Source organism: Ambystoma mexicanum, chromosome 9 (assembly GCF_040938575.1).
Source record: "Ambystoma mexicanum isolate Mex_15411 chromosome 9, UKY_AmexF1_1, whole genome shotgun sequence".
Classification (NCBI taxonomy): Eukaryota; Metazoa; Chordata; class Amphibia; order Caudata; family Ambystomatidae; genus Ambystoma; species Ambystoma mexicanum.
The window spans coordinates 1305839727-1305857951 of record NC_090931.1 but is presented as its reverse complement, the minus strand read 5'-3'; the positions used below and the strand labels follow the sequence as shown (position 1 = coordinate 1305857951).

Here is an 18225-nt window from a genome sequence, read left to right as displayed (position 1 = left end):
CTGTGGAAGAAAAGAGGATATTCTTTGTCCCCAACAGATTTAATTTGGCAACATGATAGCACAGGCAAGGTAGTAATGCCAAAACAGTTGTTGAAAGTAGCCTTAGTGTATAACGTGAAGTTGTCCTAGTTGCAGAAAAGGGCGAGCACTCTGGCAGAGAAACAAATGATCAAGGAGGACTGTTTCCAGGGGACAGTATGTACGTAAAAAACCACATCAGGAAGTGTAAAGAGGAGCGCTTCACCGGTCCTCACACAGTGACTTACCCAACACCAACAGCTGTAAAGATTGAGGGTTGCGGAGGATGGGTTCACTTCATTGAAGTGCGCAAAGACAAGAGCACCACAAACCCAGCAAAGGCGGGAGGAGAGAGTGTTTTTAAAGACAATGTGGTTATGATGAGACAGCAAAATTTTCCCTTTTCTGACGTGTGATAATATTAACATGCATTAGTACACAATTCATATTTTTGTTTTATTTGGTTTTGAAAGAAACAAGTGGGACACAATTAAATGACAATGTGAACAGAGGAAAAAGGAATATAATGGATGAAGAGGATTTTCATCATGACACTGAAAAAGGGCAAAGTTTATCATCCGGTTATGTCTGGTATGATGAAAACATAAGGGTGGGAAAAGAAAGGGCGAACTGCACATGTTAAATCTGCCAACTCATCCCACACATAATAGGGGCACCCAAGTTCTTTCTTCCTCAGGGTGCGTCTTATGAGGAAGCGGGGTGCCTAATGCACCTATGCCTCTGCAAAACTAGGGGCGTGTCAGTCCAGTGGGTGGATGAAGGGGAACATGTCTATGCCGATAATTACGTGAAACTCAAACGAATGGTCAAAAAAAGTGAAATGAAAGGTAGGATAGTAGAATATATAACAGAAGGTTCTAAAAGGGGGGGCAAAAAGAAGTGAACACAAAACATTGCAGTGCATAAATAAGGAGGGTGAAATCATTCCCTGGTGTCACACAAGACCATAAAAGGTGCAGTGTGGTATGGCAGCAAAACAGAGGAGGGGGGTGGGAATAATGCAATGTCCTGCTGAAGGGTTGTTGGGATATGAACAAAGTGTGGCAGCCAAGGTGAATGGAAATTGTGAGGCAATTTGGGGGAAATATATGCATGTATTGACCTGGTTAAATGAAAAACCCCAACAAGTTGACAAAGAGCTTTAGACGATTCCCTCTGTGTTTCACGTCCAGTGGGTCTATCTATCTCAGGACTAATACTGCCTGTGCCAAGGTGATGAGGAGTGCGACTTGGATGATGCACTGATATACTTACATTCCCTCCAGGATCATGTCCAACATGCTAAAGTCGTCTGAAGATGACTGACGAAATAGACTATGACAAAACGGGGAAATGTCACTTGCACACCCAGGAGGTGGAATTCCTTGGATACAGTCTTACCCACAAGAGGGTAACAATTGATCAGACAAAGACTAAAGGCCATGCTGGAATGGCCTCCACCAAACTCGGTCATGGACATCTAGCGGTTTCTGAGATAGTCAAATCTACACCAATGTTTTGTAACATGCTTAGCCAAATTCCCTGAGCCACTATACTATCTCAATAAGAACATAGCCATTCACTGGATGGTACAAACAGAGGAGACATACGATTGCCTCTATGAAGTGCTTTGTTCAGCACCCATTCTCACCCACCTCAATAGCTACAACTGTTTATAATCTACATACACACCACCAGCACAACCATAGGAGCCAGTTTCTGAAATGGGACAACCAGTAATTAGATCCAGTGGATCATCATTCCCAGCGCATACTTGCCAACATGACCCGTTTGACCCTGTAGGTGCTTATCCAGTCCTGTTTTTTTCTTTGCATTCTGGGACTTGCAGTCCGAGTTTTATGGTGGGAAAAGTGGAACTACAAGTCCCAGAATGCAAAGACTGGATAAGCACCTACAGATTGGAATGGGTCATGTTGGCAAGTATGCCGGTCTCTCACTCCCATGGAGTGCACCTTTAGGATATGTGACCAAGAACTCTTGGCAATTAAGAACAGCTTCAGCTACTGGAAACTTCCTAGGGGCACAAACACACTAAGTGCTAACTTTTTACAAATAACTCACATTCTTAAAAGAGGCCTGATTCTTGAACCACGCCATGCCAGTTGGATTCGGTTCTTTGCAAGATTCAGCTATAACCTCCCTGGTGTATTGACCTGGCCACCAACATGAGTGGGACATTCTCTGTCCAGGAAGGACTGGTCTGTAGACGTTGGGACAGGACCTTTATCTATTAACACTATGCAAATTTGACCGGTGTTGGGTTCCCTTGCAAACCAGTGCCAGCAACTCTGCTAATCCATGAAAGAGCCATAGACTGCAAAGTTGTTGCAAGTACACTCAGAGTTGGGCCCAATTCCTGTAGCAATGTTCTACAATCAAAACCAGTTGTATGTATTGTTGGAAAAGGCCTGTCGCAAGGTCCTATGATGAGGACATGACACAAAGATGGGCGGACATCCAGGAGAAAAGCAGTGATGAAAGTAAGTGCAGAGCTGGATTTGCTGCTAAAAGACAAGAGGAGATCTAGACAGGGCTGCACTGTCTGCAGACGGCATAAGGATTCCAGGCAAGCTACTGTGATTACTGTAACCGGTATTGACCATCATAGAACTACCATCAGCAAACCAAGAAATGTTCACCTGGAATGCAATTGGCACATTTATGAAGATGGTGCTACCGAGATGTAACCCGCATGCCTCACTGAAGAACTGTTGCATGTAAATTACCACTTGAAGTAACTGTTCTCCTACAGAACCAATTGTAATTTGTACACCTCCATACCCAGTTTTTCCTTCAAATCACGCCGTAAAATGCATCTTTTCAACCAATTATTTTTTACATTCTCAGGGGGAATCATCCCCCGCCCTCCACAACCCCCGCCTTCCTATGTTGGTCGGACTCCCTTGTTTTGCTTGGTGCATGAACTCATTTGGGGGAAATGTGATGCCATCTCCAATTCCAGAAGTCCCCAGCTGCCCCAGATCCTCATGCTTTAGAATGCTAGAACAGAGTGGCCCTCCTCAGGATCCCTGGCACTTGGACACAAGAGGCTGCCGCCAACCTTGGCTTAATGCACACATTCCTCTCCCTCCGTGCAGATTTGATATAAAGAGCTGTTATGTCTATTCACTCACTTGCAGAAGAAAACAACATTTACTATAATGTGTACCGAAATTCGGCATTCAGAGTGTTGTCGTGTCATGAATTATCAGTGCTTGGTATCAGTTCTTAGTGTCTATAAACAATACATCCGGGCAGAAATATCTAAAACTTTTAGATTTGAAACTAAACAGAGTATTTTTCATATTCTATTGGGGCTAATATTTTCTATATGCTAAAGTAAGTACACAACATATTTACTACCAAGACAAAAAGTCGATAAAACGTTAGTAAAGTTTTTAAACAGCATTATGGTAAAGTGTATTACTTGCGATACAAATTCAAAGGGAAACTTCTACAATTAATGTACATCAAAAAAAGAGAATTCCCGTTTTAGTCCAAAAGTAGACTCAAAGGTTGTAAGATTAATGGTACTCAACAGTGTGAATCTCTGGTGTAACCAGGATCTCTTATGATAAGGTCAACCCCAAATCGGGTCAAGATGAATCGTATCCCAGTCTTTGGGAGGACACCAAGCCCCTGATTCATGGAATTATCTGCGCGTAAAAGGCAGATTTGCGCGCCATTCCGCCCGAAAATCCCTGTTTGAGGTATGGGGTTTTTCAGGCAGAATGGCGCGCAAATCTGCGTTTTATACGCAGATAATTCCATGAATCAGGGGCTAAGCGTTTTAGTTCTCTTATGCATAGGTTTAATACAGGTGTTCTGATACATGGCGCTGATCACATAGGGAAGTCAGGACTAAATGCGGGCCAGTTGTAAACAGTGATCTTCACATTTGCTTCCAGTATAGGTGGTGTGACCTCATGCCCCTAAGGGTACACCCGAGAGTTCCAGAAACTGGATGTGCCAACCCAGCCCTGGGAGGTCCATAATAATGAAGAGCAGGGACCAACGGGTCCATGTGACTATCGCGCCTGTAACATGTCGTCAGGGAGGTGAGTTTCTTTTCCCGACCCCTAAAATACTTTTCCCAAATATTCTAGGAGGGGTGCAATTTACAGTTCTAAACTCCAGAACTACAACTGCTTACGTTTTCAAAGGGTGCACACAGCACACATGGGAAAATGTCACGCCCTTCTGACATTTTCCTTGGTGAGATATTCACTGGATACAGAGAAATTAGAAGGTTGGTTTTCAACTATCTCTTGCCGGAGAGGTGACCAATCGCACAGTTCCAGGTCAAGAAAGATGAACGAACATTGCCCGGAAGGGTCCTGATGCGAGGAATGCCTCAGGCCCCCTTCTCTGCTAAGCAGGGTCCCCATGCCATGCTTTCACATCCACCCATGGAGAGCACTGGCCTGCCCTGTTTGGAGAGACATGCAAAAGAACCTGTAGCAGAGACTCTGCAAGTAATTTAGCACAAAGGGAGGCAGATGACCAACCACTGAAAAGAAGTCTAGTACAGTTTCTCTGGAGGATAGCTTAGGGACAACGTGCTCGCCTTGGATCCAAGATGGCATGAAGCAACACAGGTTTGATCCCCGGGTCCGCGCTTAGAAACCCCTGGGTATTATGTGAGTTATAAATAACCTATCATATCATATCCTATCAAGATGAATCTGTGGCCCAGCTCCGCCTAGAGCTTAGTGGCCACAGTAAATCCAACCAGTAGCGAGTGAGGAAGAGAAAATGGTGACCACCTCTTATGTGTTTTCCCAAAGCCAGTGCACTACCGGTCACCTGCAGAGAACTGAATGCAGTTTGATCTCCCTTTTGTATAATAGTTTTGCAAGCACACCTTAGGCTCAACACAGGGGTCTCTGTGCTATTGATTTCCTTTCCTACCTTAGGGGTACATAACACTCAGTTTTGAAGAATACATCGGGCTGGATAAATTTGTTCCCTAGTGTGTTTTGTTATCAGCATTGGTCTCTACCAAAGAGCCACACCACCAGTAACATGCAAGAAGGAATGAAATATATAGTTCTAACAACTATTTAATAAGAAGTGTCATTTGCTCAACAAACCGTGAATGCAATAAAGCCTATATTTAGCCCTAGAGTCATTTATTTATTACACAAACAATTGTTTAATCCCTGAATTAATTTGTTCACATTGGTCCCTGACCACCCTTTATGGGACAAGAGGAGACACACTAATGGACAACAAGAATTGTGCAATAGACTCAAAGAGGGAGAGAAACACTGGCAGAAGACTGGGGATTAGGTACAACAGTGATCACATGCAGGATCATTGAAAAGTGGTTAGTCTAAGGGCTGCGTATTATGCTTGAAAAATGGAAGGTGGTCAATGTTTTAATCATGTAGGCTAAAATTAGGTGACAATGTGGCGTTAAGTTAACATCCAATCCGGCTGGCCAGATCGGGTGTTAAGGCCATTAGATTAGCTCCCCACATTACCAAAGCGGCAACCCTTAAAAAAAAAAAAAAGAACTTTTGTTTTCGTTCGTTCAACGAGACACCGCGAACATCCCATTGAACAAAGGAAATTCCTTTCCCCAAGATGGCCACCTTGGAAAGGAATAGAAGCCAACCGGAGTGCTCAGGACGCCGGGGAGCAGCTGCGGGCAGCATCCAGTGCCACCACCACCAGTAGATAAGTGGAGGGTGGCAGGCTTTTGGGGTATATTTTTTCTTTAAATGGACGCATGCGGCGCACAGGTAGCCTGCGGGTTCTGTAAAACGCAAGCCGAGATCAGAGATTTTAGCAAGCGTTCTGCGGAATCCGATTGGCTGCGCCCCCACCCCGGGTGCTAATTTCTGTTAATACATTTCAAGCACAACATACCTGACACTTCGACCGTCATTATAACTTGACTTCCATCCATAACCTTTTGGTCGCTCAGTCCTTTCAGGAATACCGGAGGCGATACCTTGCTGGGTTGAACAGCCCGGCTACGTCCTACGCTCTTCTGGATCTTCTTTTCTGAAACAATAAATATCGGTATGAGAAGACCCGTCCAAAACATGTTTTTCTGCAGATGCCCCTCGCAGCACTTGTTTGAACATAGTATGTTGAGTAAAGAGCCAAAGTTCTCCTCTGATACAGTGCTCCCTATTCTATGCAGGTCTCATTAACCCAAAGAAAATAAGCAACAGGCAGAGCAAATTTATATTTTATAATTGTTGTACCATCATCAACAGCATCTTTTTTTTTAACACTCTCTGCTGGTGATCCTTGTAGCTTGCTGAAATCTACAAAATGTATTAAATCCATTCCCACCACCATATTTTGCAAAAAAACACGCGAGTGATTACTGACCAATTGAACATCTTGATTTGGGATTTTAATTTGAAGAAATTTGTTTTGGATCATGATTTCCTTTTTTCTAATGCACATTTATAATGCATTGCTTGTCTTGCACCCACGGCACAGCACCATTGCCGGCTAGATAAGTACATGAACTTGAGGGTCCCTTGCGTAAAGGACTGGCTTAGATCAGCCTGGCTCATGCCTGGCTCATGCCTGGCTCATGCCGCTGCACAAGGGCAGTCAACATGGACCGAGTGATTCACTTGCCGGACTACACCACAGGTGTACTATGCTGCAGAATGGCAGAAGGAGCACACAGGCACACAAATACGAAAACAAACACCGACTTGGCCTCTAGCTCACTTGAAGACAGTCGCACAGACTCAGTCTCGCTAGCATGCACTCAACTACTGAGTGATTGCAAGAGTTTAATAAAGAGAGAAAGGTTAGTGTGAGAGTGAAGTCAGCGTGGTGAGAAAAAAGTGGTGTGAGTAAAGTGACTTTTGGGGAAAAAGGTAAGTGAGGCAAACCTTTGAGTGATTTCACGCTCAGACTCCATGAGCTGAGGCGAGTGTGTTAATGCGTGGGTTTGGTGCATGCATGTGTGGCTGATCCAGGGCATTAGCAGGTAAGTTGGCCCAGCTTGTTTGGCTTGTTGCTGTAATCTGCGTTTGACCTGCAGGTCGCAGGTTCAAATCCCAGCAAGGCCAACTCAGCCCTTCATACTTCCGAGGTCGATAAATGAGAACCAATTTTGATTGGGTAATAATAGTAATGTAGGTAAATATGTCCTATTTAAAGCACTTTAGATTAAAGAGCTATACAAAATTATGAAACAAATTTAAAAAAATAGAATACAGTGATGAATTCAAGGCCTACAGAGGCAAATCTAAGGCATATGGCCGTAGGCAACATGTGCCACGGTTAAGCAATTATCTAGTATGCTACGGTTATTGCACCACATAGTAGCGTAGCTGCTGGACATGGTGGCTAAATTAGGGGCCCATAGTGGCTGAATAAGTGACAAATTGTGGCTGAATCAGGGGCACGTGGTTACTAGGCATGTAGATGGCCACACCATTCCCTACAGGCCTTTGAAGCAAATGTGTTATAAAGCGTACATAATGTTATTCCTCTCGCAAAACAATGGATATTACACGCCAGTTGTTTGTTATGTTTAACTAAATTTGTATCCCTCTATATGGACAATGTGCTTTCAAATTCCCCATTTGGACCCATTTGTTCACGAAATGTATTTGAGGATGGGGTGTGGACAGATTGTGGGGAGGGGGGGGGGATTGAGAGAGTACCGCCAAACCCTACTAAGAAAAGTTGACCTTGCTTGGTGCATTCTCTCATAAAATGAAATACTGGACCAGTCGAAAAACACTTCCTGGGCCACTTTTGTTTCCAGGTTCACCCCTGCTACTGGAAAATCCTCACCGAGTCTGCCATTGAGCCCATGGTCCATAAAGCAATTGTCACATCGTTGGTGTTCTCACCCGCTTACTTCAACCTCATACAAACCCGTTAAATAAGCATTCTGAAGTGAAGCTGGAGTAGAAAGGCTGGTGGCCAAACCGCAACATGTGCTGGTTACATTGGGAAATATGCAGGACATTCTGGGAAATTTGGTGGAAAACTATTTGCATGAGTTGGTGAAACTAGGCCATTTGATAGCAGAGCTTGGGCAACGGCATAATGGCATGATCAAGGAATATGGTGGCGGGGTGAATGGTTGGAGGAATAAGTGACTATGTCTGAACCAGGAAGCTTGGGGTCAACATCAATAATATCATGCCAAGGTGTGGGCACATGCTGTTGCACCAACGCATGAGGTGGCAAAACAGGATATCTGGTGACTAAACCATGCCATATGGTTGCAGAATCACAGAATTTCCTGGGGAAACCAAGGCATATGGTGACAGAACTATGGTATATTGAGGCAGGATAATGGCTGAACCAGGTCATATGATTGAATAAATAGTGCATATGCTAGCAGAATAGAGGAGTTGTACTAAACATATGGGGAAGGAGCATGGAACAATATGACAGAACCAGGGTAGATGCAAATGAATGAGAACAAATGGCAACCGAACATTGGAATGATGGTAGGACCTAGGCATAGGAAGATGGTAGTGGGGCATATGGTGGCAGATAAATGAGAAAATTAATTAAGTTTGCTCATACTGCTTCGCTTAGAAATATTAAGGTTTGGAGTAACTGTGATAAGCGTCAAGTAATAAATGATTGGATACTTCAATAAGCTCCATCGAAAACACAACTGTGGCAACAATATTGGGTAAAATCACCAAAGAAACACCAGCAGTAGTTTAGATGTAATGCAGTATATGTGTGGTGAAACACACGTGGTGGCTTTTTTTGTAAAAATAAAAAAACAATGGGGACAGGAGACGTCAAAGTTGATTTGCATCCAATCAGAAACACAGGAGAGGATGATACAGAAGTGAGAACAGATCTCAATACCCAAATGCGTGCCTGGAAAGGTGCAGAGACATCCAAACTAGGTCACCTGCAAAAACCAGACAGGAGATTCTCCTCAACACTCATTGGGTTCGTGTGAGTCAGTTTACCCCATGGATCTGATGATTTACCCATAAGGCGTGCATCAGTAGTATAGGGCAGACCGCCACACAGAAGAGCAGCCTCTACACACACTTTCAGATATAGGAAGAATTCTGACTTGAAGAGCTGGGAGCTATATCGAGTCTTGGAGATATATCGATATATTTTCTAAATCGATATAGGATGAGCCAATATCATTAACATTGAGATATACACACATTATTACATATACTGCAATTTAGTGAAATTTTGATATTTACAGAGCTGTGTGTATTTTCAAACAGGAAGAGGAACCCTGTATTTGCACTTTATTTTGATCAATATCGTATAAAGATGTTTGTGACATCTCACACGTGGATGGTGGCTTACAAATTTGCATTTAACCCACGTAAACAATATTGAGCTCTATATAGCGTATATCGCCATTCATCCTAAAAATATCAAGATATGACTTTTGGTCCATATCGCCCAGCCCTACTGACAAGCAAAGACCGTTTTGTTACACAGCTGCGTTCGCTAGTGTGTATTCTTAGTCATTGAGGATGCTTTTGCGGTCCAAACCAAGAGGGAAGCGTCGGCCCAACCACCAAGTCACGTTAACTGGCATGGAGACAAATTAGTGGTAGAAACACCTGGGTGGAAATTGCCTCTTTCCCTACTATTTTTAAAGATGTCACCCTTGTTACTGCAGTAATTTAGCATTTTATGTTCGGGAAGGTGCAGCCGAGACCGAATACAGATTTGCCCGCTATAGAATATCTAGAAAACATTGCTTCAGAAAACATTTGCGACTTTTGTGGTAAAAACACAAAGCCCTGAATTAATTAACAAACACAAGGATTATGCACCCATCCCTGGCAGAGAGACGTGTCAAAAGAAAAGCTAAGCACAGCATAACATTAAGAAGTGGGTGGAGGCTCTACACGAAATAGCCAATGGTTTCATTTTTTCGCCCACATAAAAATATAAGTAGCTCTAGTTAAAGGCATTATACCCATATGGTAGCCTGCCGAGAGGCGATTGGACATTGTAAATCCTCGCTACTACATTTCAAGGTCATGAGTTTATTCTCAATCCGTGTGATAATGAGCCTGGACTATTCTCTTAACCATTCCAAATGCAGGTCCCCTATTGGCAGCCTTTAGGGTAGAACTGCGTTGACATAAATCCAACCAGTAACAGGGCAATGCCTGGAGTGCAGGCTCAACATGCTAGTGTGTGAATGCTCTCTTTGCGTCCATTTTGGGCCAAAATGGGCGCATTTGAGGATCTCCTTCATTGTGAAGTTAGTAGTTTTGATCGGGGTTACTTAACAAATATTCCTTACCATGCAACAACTTAATTAAAATAAAGCTCTTGGGTACTACTCAAACAGTGCCACAAAAGCAACCGATTGGCATTTGTAACTGTGGACCACTTTTTCAGCGCAGAGAGAAAGAAAAAGAGAAAAAGAGAGAAAGAGAGAAAGAGAGAAAGAGAGAAAGAGAGAAAGAGAGAAAGAGAGAAAGAGAGAAAGAGAGAGAAATAAAAAGAAAAAGAAAGAGAAAGAGAAAGAAAAAGAGAACGAGAGAGAAAGAAAAGGAAAGAAAGAGAAAGAAAGAAAAAGAAAGAAAGAGAAAGAGAAAAGAAAAAGAAAAAGTGAAAGAAAAAGAGAAAAAGAGAAAAAGGGAAAAAAGAAAGAGATAAAGTGAAAGAAAAAGAGAAAGAAAAAGAAAAAGAGAAAAAGAATGAATGAACGAGAAAGAATGAAAAAGAGAAAGAGAAAGAAAAAGAAAGAAAAAGAGAAAGAGAGAAAGAAAAAGAGAAAGAAAGAGAGAAAGAAAGAGAGAAAGAGAAAAAGAGAAAAAGAAAAAGAAAGAGAAAAAAAATAGAAAGAGAAAGAGAGAGAGCAAAAGAGAGAAAGAGCAAAAGAGAGAAAGAGAAAGAGAGAAAGAGAAAGAGAGAAAGAGAGAAAGAGAAAGAGAGAAAGAAAGAGAACGAGAGAAAGATAAAAAGAGAGGAAGAGAGATAAAAAGTGAGAAAGAGAAAGAGAGAGAAAGAGAAAAAGAGAAAGAGAGAGGTGAGTGAGAGAGAGATCAGTACGCATAAGAAATATTCCCCATTACTCGCCACAACCCACATTCCTTCATTCACATTGTATATTTGATCGAGCCTTCAAACAATGGATTTTCATGATCTAATAATTGTTGCATTTAAGCATCCACACTTAAAGATTCTTCGTAGTTTAACGAATATTCACCTTCATGTCCCAATACAGACTGCAAAGGCTAAAAGGCTAAAAAGGCACAGCTCATCATTTCTCTCCCTTCTGAATGAAAGGAAATGTTTTTGGGAGATTTGTAAATTAAACCACACACGCATAATTTATTGTGGGAACATTAAAGAACCCCTAACTCTGTAATATAGTTATACACTGAAAACATAGTAGTTGTTAAAAATCAATTCATATATTCTATGGACATTGTAATTTCATATTGAGATCAAACTTTCAACTAAACGTAATGACACAAATACAATGTTTATCTTAGCTGGACTATCCTTCCGCTTATCTCATAGCATGATCTGAAGCTCTGGAACAGTTGGGTACAGATGAGGTGTTCACCACTGAATTATTCAGCTGCAAATCCCACTGCATGTAAGGTATTCACTCCAATGTAGCAGTGATATGTCACTCAACTTGCTTTTTCCTATGTTCCCATGGGGATAGGAAGATTCCATCGCGAGATTTTCCACCATTGGATAATTCATCAAATTCTTTTCCATCGCATTTTACCAAAAATGTATGTGGTGGGTGGGTTAGGGTAATAATAAAAGGTAGGGGGATTTGGAGAGGGTCTCCCCATATACATTTGCGGTAAAAAGTCCTATAAAAATAAAAATAAAATCCTCCCACAATGAAAAATTCTTGGAGTTTCATAGAACCTTAACAGGGCTTGTATTGCAAACCAGAGAGAGCAGTTTCTTTGTAACATAAATATTCTGTAGTCTGTATATGGTTAAAGCATTTCGGCCTTGTTGGGCGTCATCAGATGCACCAGAGGTGCAGCCCCGCTAAGCAGAGAGCGGTGTTGCTGGAACCAAAAATATTGCTCCTCCAGAGGAAAGTACATTTTCAGCCCCCCTGTAAATTGCCCCACCTCCCATGAACTCTTTCTTGGATACTCCACTGACCAACTCCCCACTGCACTAGTAGTGTTTATTTAGCCCAAAGGGTATTGCCCTGAATCACTATAAGAGACAAAATGTGGAGAATATTTTAAAGCAAGCACTTTACAGAACCAAATGGCAGAGGATGCGGATGGATCCTGCTGCTTTATCAGGTGGGTGATCCATGTTCTGCCTATTACTCAACTGCCTTGCAGGCTGTGGAGGCAATGGTGCAGGACACAGCCTTCCCCCTCTCCCAATTCCAGTGCATCAAGGGTCAATAGGGAGAGGTAAAGGTGAGGACCGTCCTCAGTCTACCCCATCTATCATATGAATCAGGGGTCGGATTTGGTGACTTGGGGGTTGCTAGGAAACACTTGCAGATGTGTCCAATGGCTTCCAGGTAAACATAGCCTAAACTTGAAGGGTGAGTGGGGGTGAACAGCTAGCAGAAAGGACTAGGAGCTCTTTGGGAGCCATGCATTTTACATTCCATATATCTTTCTCTGCAGAGGAGCAGATGGCACTTGCTACCATCTCAGGTGCTTCCTGAAAATTGCCCTGGGAGTCTGCAACCGATGGGGCTTTTGCTAGTGTGGACTAGGTCTCCCATGATGCCTGACCATTGACAATGCGGGCATTGGCTAACGGAAGTAGTAGTCCAAGGGATTTGGAGAGTCAAATGTTCTAGACTCTGGATTGTTGCACTAACTCCCACTTTAGGATGGAACATCTCCTGGCTTCCATTAATAGAATTCCCCGCAATTCATTAAGGCAATCCCCCAATCTCACTGGACAACATCGACAAACAGATTACAATTGTGCACAGACATTCCTTTCCCCTTGGTTTCCCATTTCCCACTTCCCTGGGCTCGTGCTTGCCTTTGCGCCCTTTCATTCAATTTCCCCCCCCAAGAAGTGAGGCATTTTGAGATTCCTTATCCTTTGCCCTGCATTACAAAATGCAGAATCACAGATTTCCAAGTGACAGCCTTCAAAAACCATCTGCTGTGCCATCATAAAGCATGGGAAAAGTAAACTCTGAATTATTGTAAACCTTTATTGCCTGCCATATCGCTTAGTTGTCCAATATCTGCCACTCTGGCATCATTACTCTGAAATAAATTCAGCCACAAAACACAGCTAACCTGCAAACGGGGTGACACATTTGTTTATTGAGTTTACCTACAGAGCAACAAATCCTTGTGGTCACCGATCAACACAGAGTGGGGTTGGAGGGTTTGTTGTGTCGGGGGGAAAATTCTGCCGGGGTCTGCTGGCCGTCCGCGGACCCCGGGCAGGGAGGCCCCAACTCCTCCCGCGTATCCCAAAAATGAGTATGAGGCACACGCAAGAAGCAAGGTGGTTCTGCTGTTTATTAAAAAAACGGCAGGGATGGGTCAAGGATCGTACGCGTCCGTCCTGACTCTCTCTCCTCCTTCGTGGGGCTCGCAGGCCCTTTTTACCTCAGTATGACGCGCTACTTGCGTCACCTGGGAAAGTTAGCAACAAACCTATCGCCACTCTGGATTTGTTCCTCGATTGGTAGGGTTAGTATAGCATACATATAGAGAACGCTGTTAGTGGTTGAGGGTCAGTCAGGTGGTATAATTTTGGTTGTCCCTTCAATTAGATACATGAAAATTGTTACATGAAGACCCCTGAGGATTGGCTAATGTTAATGGCGTCAGTGATAAGTGCCCCATGTTCTGATTGATCCACTCGCGAGCCCCCCAGTCTGGGACCATCGTTGTTCCCAGCTCGCGGTGCACCTGTCATTTGCAACAATGTATAACTATGAGTATGTGCAGACAATGCGAGGATTTGTTCATATGCTGGACGGCAGACTACTCCCACCGCCGCAGATGTCCATTGAGTCGCTTCATTGTTGCTGCCTGTGTCTCAAAACGTGGGATCCAGGCGCCTCCTTCCTCCTGGGTCTGGCACCCTGTCAGGTTCGGCTTGGTCACGTGAGGAGAGACCGTGGTTGAGGCAGAATTCTGCACATTTAATATTGCATTTTCCACTGTGTGTCTGGCTTAGTTTGCAGGTGTGACCTTGGCTTCGGCTTGTGGCATGCGAGTTTGCAACATTGTGCCCTTGACTGTCGGTTCTCGCCGGGCTTACTCTGCAGGGTGAGCAATTGTACTCTTGCTCGTTCAATGTTCATGGAGGCTCTTGCTTGCGGCCTACTTGGGCCTGGTGCATAGGTGGGGATGTTTGATGCACGGCGCTTTAGGTTATCGTATCATATTGCTTTATCCCCAGTATCATATCTTCGTTATATTTCTCATTGCAATGTATGGGTTAGGAGAAGCGTCAGCAAGCATTTTAGATGAGTTTGTTGTGCGTCTTGCGTTTCTGCATTTTGAAAACCCTTGTGAAAAATAATAACGATGCGCGTCAGTGGGCGTGTCCGTCACATATGTCATAGCACTGAATATGTTCTTCGTGTGGATTGGTGTGGGAGTGACCATTGTGCATGTTTGCACGGGTGTGCTGACCGTTGGCTAGGTCGTCATGGCATCTCTAACGATGTGTTTATTTACTGTTGAACGGTTCAGTCGAGTTTGTCCATGTCACAGGTGTCGGCATGGGCAGGGCAGGCTGGTGGGCACATCCGTATGTTCCTGTACCAGGGTATTTGGTCGTCTGGTAGATAGGCAAACTCCTCTCGTGGCGGGTGTCTGGGCCGCGATCCTCTAGGCCAGGGGCGTGAGGGGATTGGTGGGAGCCTTTTGTTCCATTCTCCCACTTCAGTTGGCTGAAAACATCATAGTAAAGTGACTTTGCCTTAAAATTAGAGGATTACATCTGAACTCTTGTATGGAATATCAGATCCTAAAAAAATGAAACTTTCTCCAGTACAAATTGGTGAACCCATGTCTCAGGTGTGTTTCTTGGTCAAAGGGCAAAATCCCTAAATTGTATGAAAACCCAGTATTGCAATGACATGCCAAGCAACATAAAATAGTACTTTCGCAATGTAAGGTTCATAATCCCATGCATCATTTAGAAAATGTTAAATCTTAAAAGTATTGAGATACCGGTCACCTTAAAAAATATGTAGTCCATGAATGTGCTCAGTGCAAAGACAAAAGGAGAAAGGGCACTCTAGGTTGTGTCAAAATAGCCTTTCGATAAGTGTGCGATAACCTGAACCTTTTTCGATTTTTACTCTATAAAATGATGCATGTAATCTGGTGTCTGAAATGGATTATGATAATGAGATCCCCTTTTCATAATTCTCCACGTGAATAAAAGCATAGTGCATCATGTGCTTGGCCGTAACAGTTTACTGACTCCTCCAGCAACTGGTCTGCAGTGGCAGGAGAACAGGTTAAAAGGGGACATGGGCATCCCCGACAGTAGCTGAAACACAAACTTTCAATAGGAAGAAGTTGCCTTTTAACTGTCTGCTCCTCTGTAAAGATAAGATGTGCCTACTGAAGTGGGAGAATGGAAGACCAGGCTCCCGTCCTTCGCCTCTCGCGCATGGCCTAGAGGGTCACGACCCAAACACCCGCCACGAGAAGAGTTTGTCCATTTGCCAGACGACCAGATACCCTGGTACAGGAACATACGGATGTGTCCATCTGCCTGCCCAACAGCCCGCACTGGCCATGCCGACACCTGCGGCACGGATCAACTAGACTAAAATCTACACGTCGTTAGAGATGCCATGACGACCTAGACAACGGGAAGCACATCTGTACAAATGTACACACTGGACACTCCCACACCAATCTACACGAAGAATATACTCAGTGCTAAGACGTAGGCGACAGGCATATTCACGGACGTGCATCTTTATTATTTTTACATAGGCTTTCAGAATGCAGAAACGCAAGACGCGTCATGAACTCTTCTACTAGCTTGCTCACGCTTCTCTTGAAACCAGTTACCGCCATGAGAAGTATAATGAAGACAATACTGGTCATGAAATTATATGCTCCTATAACCTAAAGCACCTGTACACCAAACGGACAACTTATGCACCAGGCCCAAGGAGGCCTCAAACAAGAGCTCCCGTGGACATTAACAAGGCAAGAGTCAGTTGCTGATCCTGCAGAATAAGCTTGGCGAAGCAACCAGCCAAGGTCGCAATGTTGCAAACCTACGTTCCAAGAGCAAATCATCAAAGGCACGATGTTGCAACCTCGTACTCCACGCACCAACGTTAAAGTCACCCCGACAAATTAAACCAGACGCGCAGTAGAAAAACAATATTAATTGTGCAGAATTCTGCCTCTTTCACGGTCCCTCCCCACGTGACCAAGCCGAACCTGACGAGATGCCAAACCCAGGAGAACAGAGGCGTCTGGATCCCTCGCTACGAGACACTGGCAGACACACTTGAAAGGCTCAATGGACATCTGCAACAGTGGGAGCGGTCCCCCGTCCAGCTATGAATAAGTCCTCACATTGTCTGCATGTACCCATAGTGAAACATTGTTACAATTTACAGGTACACCGAGAGCTGGGAACGACGGTGGTCCCAGGCTGGGAAGCTCACGGGCGCACCAATCAGAACATGGGGCTCTTATCACTGACGCCAGCAAATTTAGCCAATCCTCAGGAGTCTTCATGTAACAATTCTCATGTATCTAATTGTAGGGACAACCCAGATATACCACCTGACTACACCTTGTCCACTAATATCATTTTCTATATGTGTGCTATACTAACCCTACCACTCGAACACCCAATTAAGAGTGGCGATAGGTTTTTTGTTAACTTTCTGAAGTGACGCAAGTAGCGCGTCATAATACCGTAAAAAGGGCCTGCGAGCCCCACGATTGTGTGTGTGTCGGGACGAACGCGTACGCTCCTTGACCCATCCCTGCCGTTTTGTCTAATAAACAGCAGAGTTGCATTGCTCCTTGTGTGCGTCTCATACTCTATCTCATCTCATCTGGGATATACACGGGAGGAGTTGGGGCCTCCCTGCCTGGAGGTCGGCGGACGGCCCGGCCGACCCCGGCAGAATTTCCCCCCGACAAGTTGGAGGCACCGCTGGTGGCTACTGAGGTCACACATAGATATAGACACAGCATTTGGATATCAAATTAGTGTTAGTTTGGTAGGCAGTGCTCCAGTCATGACTGGGATGGTGTGTATTAACTGTCTACTCGGAGTGTCTCCATTACAACACTGTGGTACCTTGCCCCAGGAAGTTAGCGAATGACATTGCCTTCCTCCTGGAGTCAGGAACCCCTTGTGCGAGGTCACCTGAGAACCGGCACTTCAAAGGAAGTTCTGCCATAACAAAGCCACTCTCACACCAGTGAGCTGTACACTGGACTCCTTTTGATGTAGGCAGACATGGGAAGGGGTTGAGAGAGTAGCCCAACATAGAGGAGGTTTAGGCCAAGAGAGGGTGTCATTCCATCTTGGATTCAGCTAAGGTACCTTACACTTCCTACCCCTTTCCACTTCCTGCAGATGAAGAACTGGATATATTAGGAAGAAAGGGACACTTGTTCCAGCAGCCTGGATTGGGACCCTGAAAACAGACTTGCTTTGTACCAATCTTCGCTCGAAGTTTACCTTTACAAGGGCAGAAAAACCTGTCTTTAGTTGATTCATCTTTAATAGGGCAGCAGGACCAGTTGATGAGGAAAGACAAAAGTGGCTACTTAAATTGGCCATGAGGCCCACAACAAGGGACATTATTGATGAAATGTCAACTGCCATTGACTCTATTCAAGATCTTAAAGGTGCCTTAGCCGCCTACTTCACTCGGCACACAAATGTTGACTATGAACATCACCTTTTTCATAGCACAAAACAGGTGAAAGGTGTAACAATGGACCCCTACGACAAGCACCTACGCTTCAAAATGAAGCACTGTGATTTCGACAATTACTCCAACACGGAAGCCCTACAGTCCCAAATCATTACGGGCTGTGAATCCCAGACATTTAAGTGCAGACTGTTTCAGAAAGATCGAACACTAGATAAAATCCTAACACTTGCTAGGGCAGAATTGGCGGAAGATTCACAAGTTTAGAGCTTTAACACAGCCACGCCCTCAGTCAATACACAAACTACAGAATGACCACAGGTAAGAAGAAACTTTGTTATCGATGTGGGTACAAATATCCACACAAA

The 18225-nt window shown here is 44.0% G+C and overlaps 1 protein-coding gene across 4 annotated transcripts in view; it reads right to left on the bottom strand.

The window, feature by feature from the left end:
• The window catches only part of MYLK (myosin light chain kinase), a 1914870-nt gene that overhangs the window by 745691 nt on the left and 1150954 nt on the right, over positions 1-18225 (bottom strand). For all 4 annotated transcript variants that reach the window (XM_069616671.1, XM_069616673.1, XM_069616672.1 and 1 more), the window contains one exon: positions 5914-6051. In XM_069616671.1, the coding sequence (XP_069472772.1) occupies positions 5914-6051 (138 nt within the window). The remainder of the gene's footprint in view (positions 1-5913; positions 6052-18225) is intronic.